We start from the raw sequence: 10,499 nt of genomic DNA, 5'->3' as shown, positions 1-10,499 counted from the left end.
CGTGAGTGTAGTGGGTGCTTTTTACGTGCCACCTGCACAGGTGCCAGGCGAGGCTGGCAATCATAGTCCAATATATATATACACATATGTTTATACACAAGCATGCATATATATACACACACACATGTACACAAGTGTGTTGCCTTCTCCCCTCCCAATAGGCTCCATCCACCCACACCTAACCCCACTGCCCCTCCCTACAACCCCTTCTCCCCTCCCGTTAGGCTCCATCCACCTACACCTAACCCTACTGCCCCGCCCAACCAGCCCCACCCCCCTCCCCAATCCCTCCCCATCAGACCTCCACGAGACCTACCACCCCTCCTACTTCTATTCCACCCACCCCTTCTCCACTTCCGTCTGTTGTTACCATTCCCCCCGATCTTCCCCTCTCTGCGGCTGAACGCTCCGTCCTTGGTAGGGGTCTGCATTTCATCCCCCTCACTCCATCCTGTAAGGAATTCCAGACGCGAGTTGATGTCCACAGCTTTGTGCGCCGTGTCCGGTTGGGTGCGCATTACCACGACTCGCCACCCACACCCCACGAAGAGGACGACTGCTTCACTGGCCTGGGCCGCCGACCATCCCCGTGGACGCCTGCCCCTGGCCAGATCCTAGCAGTGGATCTTTTCGCGGGCGCTTGTCAGCGTGCATTGGAGCGGTTCAACTTCTCCAGGCGCCAACGCCGCCTCAACATCTCCCCGGCTGAGCTCTTGGCTCTTCGTTCCCTCCAACGGCGCGCTGACATTATCATCAAACCGGCTGACAAGGGTGGAGCTGTAGTGGTGTGGCGCGCGGACCTCTATAGGGCTGAGGCTTTCCGCCAACTCAATGACACCTCCTTCTATTCCCCTCTGCCCTCTAACCCCACACGTAGCTACCAACAGACGGTATCCTCTACTGTCCAAGACCTCATCTCGTCCTCCCGTCTCCCCCGCACCGCATCCAACCTAATTGTGCGAACCCCACGTACCCCCACCATTTACTTCCTCCCCAAAATCCACAAACCCAACAACCCTGGCCGCCCCATCGTCTCTGCCTGTAACTGCCCCACGGAGCTCATCTCTAAATACCTCGACCGTGTCCTTGCCCCCCTAGTGGCATCTCTTCCCTCCCACATCCACGATACCAACCATGCTCTCCGGCTTTTCAACTCTTTCTCCTTTCCTCCCGGCTCCTCCAAAATCCTTTTTACTATGGACATCCAAAGCCTCTATACTGTTATCCCTCACCACGAAGGACTGCAGGCCCTTCGACACTTTCTTGACCTCCGCTCTAACCCTGTACCTGACACCTCCACACTCATTCGTCTGGCCGAACTTGTCCTTACTCTGAACTGCTTCTCGTTCGCGGGCGAGTTCTACCATCAGGTCTCGGGAGTGGCCATGGGAACGCGAATGGGCCCCAACTATGCGAACCTGTTCGTTGGCTATGTTGAGGCCCAAATATTCTCTAATTTCACTGGTCCCACTCCTGAACTATATGGTCGTTATATTGACGACATTATCGGTGCCACCTCACTCTCCCGCGAACATCTAGATTCCTTCCTCTCTTTCGTCCAATCTTTCCATCCAGCCCTCCACTTCACTTCCACTATCTCCAACACCTCTGTCTCCTTCCTCGACATTTCGGTTAGCATTCTTCACTCCACTCTTACCACCTCCATTCACTACAAACACACAGACTCACACTCATACCTCAACTTCTCTTCCTCCCACCCAGAACACACCAAGCTTTCCATCCCCTATTCCCAATTCCTCCGTCTACGTAGGCTCTGTAGTGACGACCATGACTTTGAGACTCAGTCTCAACGTATGGCTCACCACTTCACCCTACGTGGATACCCCCTCACCACTATCCACACCGCCCTTGCCAGAGCACGGTCCGTGGACCGTGTATCTGCTCTCTCTCCTCGAACCCGCCCTGTAGTCTCCCGCCTCCCTTTTCCCCTCACTTACCACCCCACGACCCTACGTCTCCAACGCACCATTCTTCGAGCTTTCCGTCATCTCCAGTCCGACCCGTCCACTTCACACCTCTTCCCTAACCGACCCCTCTCCTCTTTCAAACGAGCCCACAACCTTCGAGACCTTTTGGTCCATAGCTCCTTCCCTGACCCTACCTCCCAACCCGGCTCGTTCCCCTGCTCCCGCCCACGTTGCCGCACTTGCCCTTACCTCCCAACACCACCCGCCTCACTAGCACCCACCATCGACCCTATCCCATCATCCACTCCTTCACCTGCACCTCCAGCAATATTATCTATTGCATCTCTTGCTCTCTCTGCAATTCCTTGTACATCGGACAAACGGGACGCCGCTTGGCTGACCGGTTCGCGGAACACCTTCGTGACATCCACCTTGCGAACGACACACCGGTCTCACGCCATTTCCGCTCCACCGGTCACTCCTTGCAACACCTATCTGTGTTCGGTTTGTCCTTACACAGAGGCCATCCGGATTCCCGTTTGCGCCGTGAACAGGAATTAATCTTCTCTCTTCGCTCTTATACGCCATTTGGTCTCAACTCTCCCCCCCTCCTCATCTAACCCCCCTCTCCCCCCTCCTCACCTATCCTTTCTCCCCCCGACCCCTACTTCTTCAGTCCTTCATCCTTTCACCCCTACTCCCCTTCCCTTCTTCCCTCTTTCTCCCTCCCTCTTCCCCTTCCCTCTGCTCCCTCACTCCCTCTCTCCCCTTCTCTCTCTCCCCCTCTCCCTCTTTCCTCCTTCATCCCCCTCCTCACCTTCCTTCTCCCCCATCGTCTCCTCTTCCCCCTTCTCCTCCCCCTCTTCTTCCCCTCCCCTTCTCTCCCCCCTCTTCTCCCCTCCCCCTCTTCTCCTCACTACACCACATGACTTTACACATCACATCACATATGATGTGCCATACTAATACACACACCAACTAATACATACTAATACGTACTAATACATACTAATACTTACACCAACCCTATACATACACACGTCCAGACCCCGCATACGCACTTATACTCTCTCTCACACACACACACACACCTATACATACCAATACGTACTAATACATACTAATACATACTAATACATACACCAACCCCATACATACGCATGTCCAGACCAATCTTACGCACTAATACTCTCTCATACACACACACCCTTATACATACTAATACATACACCAACCCTATACATACACACATCCAGACCCCCTCCCATGCACTTTTAGCTGGTCCCTCAACCGTTTTATCAACCCTATTATCTCCCCTTATTTCGCTCTCGCGTCTCATGTTTGATCTTTGACCTCTGGCCGAAATCAGATCGCCATGTTGATTCGTTAGCTACTGCACGCATTTTTTTTCTCTCTCTGTGTATCTTTCTGTTGAAGAGCGTAGGCTCGAAACGTTAAAGACTTGTTTTATTTATATTTCCTGAGCGCCATACTAATACAATTGTTCGTTTGTTTTCCACCTGCCTTCGTCTTTTGTTTATTTTCATAAAGCTTCCCGTTATATATATATATATATATATATATATATGAGAGAGAGGGGGTGGGGGTAACAATAGGCTTGTCTCTCTCTCAGAGAGGAAAGCAGATTGTGTGATATTTGTGTATGAATGGCTATGCTGCATGGTAATGAGGTGTGGGTCCTGAATGCAGAGAACATGCAAAAACAGGAAAGAAATGAAAGTAGTATGCTCTGATGGATGTGCATGTTGGACAGGGTGCAGATGTGATGAGAGGAAAGTCGGGTATGAGAAGAATCAGATGCAAGAGGGGTGGCAAGAATGGTTTGGTCATGTGATGCGTATGGATGAGTGCAGCTGAATAAAGAGATGCTGGTGGCTGGAAGTGGATGGAACCTGCAGAAGAGGGAAACCCCGCAGCCCCTGTTCTTGCGAACCTGATAATGGGTTATTTTGAATTCAGCATGTATGAAGTGTCACTGCAAAAATATGGTTATCACTTCACCATTACATAAGAAAAAAGTCGAGAAGATACCTGGATGACTGTTTTATCATTTGGAAGGAGACCCTTGACAAACCTTGACAAAAGGAGAGAGCAGAGGTATAGTATGGTGGTGGCGGCGGTGGAAATAGCGACGGTGGTAGTGGCGGTGGCGGTGGTGGTGGTGGTGGTGGTAGCGATGTTAGCGTCCATGCTCGCACCTGCACCTGTCTTGATCCTCCCCTTCCTCCCTCCTTCATGAAGCTGTGGGGAAGGCAGGGTAGGGAAATCAACGTCGTAAGCGTTGTCAAGGAGACCAGCCTTCTTTTAGGACAACGACTTCATGGCTTGAAGTCGCCAAAACAGAAAAGGCTAAGAAAGCCGAAAGCAAATTCTACAAAATGGGGAAACACGCCACACAGGGAAGGTTTCCCGTGCAAAAGAATTTGCACAACCGAATGTATTTATTAGTCGTTGCACAACTTTTACATAAAAAAATATTATCTAAACACAAACTTTTGAAGTTTAGTATTGTCTTTTTTTGTTTTTAACGCTTGTGCAAAATTGGATTTGTTTTTGGTGGTAGTGTTGGTGTCACTTGTAGTGGTTGAGGTTGTAGTAGTAGTGGTGGTGTTGTTGGCAGTTATAGTAGACGGCAAAACGACGATATCGTTGCTGTTGTTGTTGTCGTTGGTGGAGGTGGTGGTGGAATTTCTCAATTCACTGGAGCCTCCTGGACTACCTCTACACATATTAGCACATATTAGTTGGAACTCCTGTAATGCTACTCCGCAATCTGGAACACGACTGGTGATAAAGAAAATTATGTCACATGTTATCGAGGCGATCATTCTTTCTGGATGTGGAAAAGCTGATGACGTCTTTATTCCAAGATTTCCTCTTACTCCATCAGGAGCAGAAATTCCATTTACATTCAGAAGATTGTAATTTCCCCTTCGTGTCAGCTTTGCCATGTCCATTAACAAATCTCAGGGTCAAACCCTCTCTGTAGCTGGTCTTCTCTTGGAAGAGCCCTGCTTCTCGCATAGGCAACTGTATGTTGGTTGCTCAAGAGTAGGAACCAAAAGAAACCTTTTTGTATATGCTCCGCAAGGGAAAACAAGGAACATTGTTTACAACGAGGTGTTATAATCTCAACAGCCAGGAGGTGTATACATGATCCCCTTTTTTTAACAAACTTCATGTACTTTCATGTATTTATATTAATATACATGGCATTAGGAAGGGCATCAAGTAGTAGAAACACTGCCAGATCAGACTGGAGCCTGGTACAGCCTCCTGGCTTCCCAGACCCTGGTCAAACCGTCCAGACCATGCTAGAATGGAAAACGGACGTTAAACGATGATGATGATATATATCGGTTGAAATATGTGGAAAACACATAAAGAAAGTGGAAGAGAAATGCCTTCATTTCACATAGTTTACCCTTCCAGCCTAATTACAACAAACAACATTTTTTAGACAGAGAGACACAGGAGCACACGTTGGCAGCAACGAAAACAACAGAGGTACATACACTGTAATATGTTGGAGTAGTTAAGGACCCTTTTAAACTACGACTAAATAACCACAGGTCCTCTTTTAGGATCCCAGAGAGGCGCAACGTTATGGTATTGGCCAACTACATATAGTGTTTAAAAGAAAAGTGAACTCCACACAGGGTTAAATGGAAGTTTCTAGGACAGCTAGGGCCATACCGCAATGAAACCAGGTGATGCAAACTGTACTTGGCTGAGGGGGCAAGGATCCCCCAAAATTCGATTAATCCTGATGGCCTCTTAAATTAAAATGGTGAAGTTTATAGTTGGTGCCCTCTGGATGAGTCGCCTATATTACGTGGAGCTATAATAGACGCGAAACCAAAGGTAACTTTCTGACCAGTCATAACCAATGACTGGATAAAATAAGAGAGAGAGAGAGAGAGAGAGAGAGAGTGTGTGTGTGTGTGTGTGTGTGTATGCACACATACATGTATGTATATATAGAGGGAAGGAAGGAAGGATGGCCGGGTGGCTGGATGTGTGTGACTAGCTCGGTTAGGATCTTGGGCAATTTACACGAATGTCGTGGGTTCGATCCCCATATTGGCCTGACTAAATTTTTCGATGGTGCTGCCCCCAATACGTTTACAGCAGTGTGTGTATATTGATCGAGAAGCGAACTTCTCACCCACACAGCTTTGTAATATTGCAGTCCACATCTTTCTGTTTTACTCTTCAGATTTGAACCGTTTATATTTGGGGGGATTTAATTTCTTTATTTGAAGGGACTTAGGGAATTTTAAGAACTTCTTTAGCGGGAAGTTTTCAAATATGAAAGCATTCAAAATTTCGCAAATGGCGAGGGATCGATCCCGGTTCTTGGTGTTGCGGTTCCTTCGCTCGTGCGAACAACAACAACAGTAACAGCAGCAACAACAACGAACAGCCAAAGTCGAGGTTGTCAGGGGAATTGGGGCGTTGGTCGTTGCTAGGCAACGGTCATCGTTGTTTAGTGACACGGAAAAAGACCAGAGGAAGCTCAAAGCTTTTGATAGAATCTACAAAACAGTCATTTGTTTATTCGTCTCTGAACACACATGAAATAGAGTATCACAACCACATACACACACACACACTCATACACATATATACACATATATATACACTCATACACCATAAATCAAAATGTCTACTCAGAAGAAATCTACGAAAACTTCTAAAAAAACTAAGAAAAAAGACGGTTTGACATTATTTACTTTTATCTACGATTTTTAAAATATTGCCAGTTTGTTGTTGCTGTTGTTGTTGGTATTATTGTTTCTGTTTAACACCAGGCCACTCCAGTCCTGTCTAATCCTTCATTATCATGTGTAATTTTTAGGTATCATTTCTAAGACAGCAAGACATGATTTAAAGGGATTTGAGCTGTTATTTTAGCGGGCTCTCTGCTGACCCGTGGCTCAAATTGTTCATGCTGTTGATGTTGTTGAACTCTAGGTATTATCTTGATCGAATAGCCAGGCGAGGGATCAAAGGCATCCCAGCCACGACCTCTTGTCCCATGTACACGGAACCCAGGATCACAGTTTCCTATGGATTCTTTGGCAGGGTGTTAGAGTGTGATCTGACAGAGATTTAGGGGTTATTTCCTGAGGGGCAAACGTGCACATCGATGCCCAGTTTTAGCTCAGGGTTTGTCTTCACTTGGGTCAACCTTTCTATTGATACACCAGTTATTTTCTATGTCTGTGCCTTTTTTTTATGTTTGTTTGGTCCGAGCAAGAAACAGAGTCGTCCTCTTTCGATGTTCCCGATCGACCGTCTAATGGTTGTTGTCGTTTTTGTAGGCATTCTGGAAAAGGATGAGAAATTTAGGAAATCACTGGTTGAACTGAATGCCATGAAAGATTACATTGGTAAGTATTGTTACACTTGTCCTCCAGTTTTTTTGGGGGGAAACTAAGAAATAGGGAGTTGAGTCCGTGTATGTCTTTCATTCTCCCGGTCTCTCTTGCTTCCTCACACATTCATATTTTAGAGTAGCATTAAGGATATATAGAGAGCAAGACATGATTTAAAGGGATTTGAGCTGTTATTTTAGCAGACTCTCTGTTGGCCCGTGGCTCATATTGTATATGAGTGGGAAACGTTGCTGGCTCCTTACGACATTCCTTTACAGTATTGGCAAGATTTTCATCGGGTCCAGGGACAAGGAATTATTCCCTTCCAACATTCCTTCAGGACATTCCCAGGAATTTCATGAAATCCAACGGTTTTGGCAGGTTCGGTTTATTCTCTTCAGTATCGAAAGAAGAATTTGGTTGTTGCTCACTACATTTCACGGGCAGCACTCTTGATTCTCCAAATTCCTCATTATGAACACATCCCCCAAACAAACACATTCACTTGCAAATATTTATGGAGACTTTTCTCTCTCTCTTTGTCTAACTTCGTTTTAAATCTCCGTAACATCCATCCTTCCCCTCTTCTAACAATATCGCTCCTTGCTTTCACTCTGTTCCCCTTCCCTCACTTCTCCCTTTTTATTCAAAGGGTCCCATCTAATGGAATCAATCCGTAATTAATCCCCTCCCCCTTTATCCTCTCCCTTCTTTAATACTTAGCTTTCATTCTCTCTCCCTTTCTCTCTCTCTTTCACTCTCGCACATACTACTTCTCCCCTTTCTTTCTCTCTCTTTCACTCTCGCACATACCCTCTCTCCGCTTTCTCTCTCTCTCTGTCTCTTCCTTTATCATTACTTGTTGGCCACCATCACTTTCCTTCTTTCCCATTGCTGCTTCTCCTCTCACTCTCTCTCTCTCCTCTCACTCTCTCTCTCTCCTCTCACTCTCTCTCTCTCTCCTCTCACTCTCTCTCTCTCCTCTCACTCTCTCTCTCTCCTCTCACTTTCTCTCTCTCCTCTCACTCTCTCTCTTTCTCCTCTCACTCTCTCTTCAACCATAACACTACTCCTGCTGTTTCTATTCAATTTCCATACAATCAACACATAGCCATCTTTTTTTCTTTTCTCTTTTTCCCTCCCCTCTCTCTCTCCCTAGTTCCCCTCTCTCTCTCTTCCTAGTTCCCCCTCTCTCTCCCTTGTTCCCCTCTCTCTCTCCCTAGTTCCCCTCTCTCTCTCCCTAGTTCCCCCTCTCTCTTCCATTGCTCTCTCTTCTCTCACTCTCTCAGTCACGTTACTTCTATCCAATTTCCTTACCAACAACCGTCATATAGCTGTCTGTCACTCTCTCTTTCATTGCTCACTCTTTCTCATCTCTCTCTCTCTCTCTCTCTCTTTCCTCAATCACTCTTCCCTCACCTTATTTTCTATCCCTCGCTTGTTATCATTCTGGATTACCCTTTCACTTACTCTCCCTCTCTCTCCCTCTTTATCCCTGGCCCCTTTCCTATCAGTTGTGAGGAGGGAAAGAAAGGGGCAGACACAACAAAGAGAAGGGTTCTCTTAGTTTTGCTGAGGATGAAACAACCTTTCGTATTTACCGGGAGCTGAGTGAATGGGGGACAATATAGAGCAGGGAGGATGTTCTAGTCTTCCTGGGGACAAAACAACCGCCCTTGCAGAGGGGCCGAGATAGAATACACCACAAGGAGGCTGGCAGGAACAGAGGTATCTAATCCAACAATGGCCACGTCAAAAAACATGGCAATATGCAAGTGTGATGTGGTCCCCATGGCAACTGACTTCAAATCATGCTGACACATCCAACCCATCTTAAACACCTGGGTACCTTACCTGTAAAATGGTGCTGGTGATGATTATGATGATGATGATGATGATGGTGTGTGTGTGTGTGTATATGAAATTTTTATGTAGGTCTATATGCATGTATGTATGTGTGTATGCATGTATGAATGTATGTATGTATGCATGTATGTATGTATGTATATGTTTGTGTGTATATATATATATATATATATATATATATATATATACTTTATATCATAAAACTTGTAATTGCAGCTCAGCGTGATCTGATGCTGATGGAAAGTTTGGCAGCTGGCGAAGAACGGAACAAAGAACTGGATCTGTTAAAAATAGATTTTGAGTCACAGAAAGGTGATTACAGGTCAATAAGAGCTGGTGAGTGTTGTTCTTGTTTTTTGTTGTAATGATGAGGATGGCATTGGAGGAAGATGCTGAAGAGGTTGTGACCTTCTTCTGCGAGGGAAGGTGGATGACTGTGGCAAAAATGGTTAAGGTGAATGGAGTTGCTCTAAATATGTAGTTGTGTATCAGAGAATAACAATGGGGTCAGGGTTTTGTGTTGTTGGGGTCTGGATGGCCCTGGATCTGTGGCCTTTTGTTGGCTTTCTGTTGTTTTTTGTTTTTTTTTTTGTTTATATTGGTTGTTTTAAACTGCAGAATTGGATAAGATGGCCATGTTCGTTTTGATATGTCTCCGTAGATATGACACGGCAGTACAAGACCATGGAGTCGGAGATGAATGCAAGGATACGTATTTTGGAAACTGAGTTGACAAGCTGTCGAATAAAGTTAAGTAAGTAGCCCCGGGTTGGGGTCTTTTTTTTTGTATTGGTTTAGAGACAGAATTACTAAGCTGTATAGGATGGTTTGATTAATATGTTTAATTTAACAATAATGAAGGAATCCAAAGAAAAGACAAAATTTGTATAGTTTCTCATTTTCAAATCATTGTCATGTTTTATTGTTAAAAGCTTAAAATGGAACAGGACAGTTCCAAAATAAGAAACTAAGAGAATAACCTCAGAAAAACAAGATTTATGTTGTAGTTTGATTGTGCAATCATAAAAGAGTAAAAGTCCTTAGAAAATAACAGAGAATTTCGTTTTGTAGCCGTTTCAGTCATTCGCATTATCAGATAATCAATAGTGTCTGATGTGATGCAGTTTTATCTCATTGAATTCAATTCATTTGACTGAAACCTCACAAGGTGGTGCCCCAGCATGGCCACAGTCCAATGACTGAAACAAGTAAAAAATAAGAGATTAACAAAAATGAAAACTAATCAGTGACACCCAACAACTACGAATAAAATTTGTTGACTGAGGCCAACAAAAGGACGGCC

The 10,499-nt window shown here is 45.5% G+C and overlaps 1 protein-coding gene across 2 annotated transcripts in view; it reads left to right on the top strand.

The window, feature by feature from the left end:
* Positions 1-10,499, top strand: part of LOC115221822 (coiled-coil domain-containing protein 153-like) — a 31,912-nt gene that overhangs the window by 16,198 nt on the left and 5,215 nt on the right. For both annotated transcript variants that reach the window (XR_005002958.1, XM_029792054.2), the window contains exons 2-5: positions 6,604-6,669; positions 7,277-7,345; positions 9,413-9,532; positions 9,858-9,950. Coding sequence is in view for 1 of the 2 variants with exons in the window: in XM_029792054.2 (XP_029647914.1) it covers positions 6,615-6,669; positions 7,277-7,345; positions 9,413-9,532; positions 9,858-9,950 (337 nt within the window). In the remaining variant the exon portion in view is untranslated. The remainder of the gene's footprint in view (positions 1-6,603; positions 6,670-7,276; positions 7,346-9,412; positions 9,533-9,857; positions 9,951-10,499) is intronic.

Source organism: Octopus sinensis, linkage group LG18 (assembly GCF_006345805.1).
Source record: "Octopus sinensis linkage group LG18, ASM634580v1, whole genome shotgun sequence".
Lineage (NCBI taxonomy): Eukaryota > Metazoa > Mollusca > Cephalopoda > Octopoda > Octopodidae > Octopus > Octopus sinensis.
Note: the sequence above shows the minus strand (reverse complement) of the source record. Positions and strands in the feature narration are given on the sequence as shown.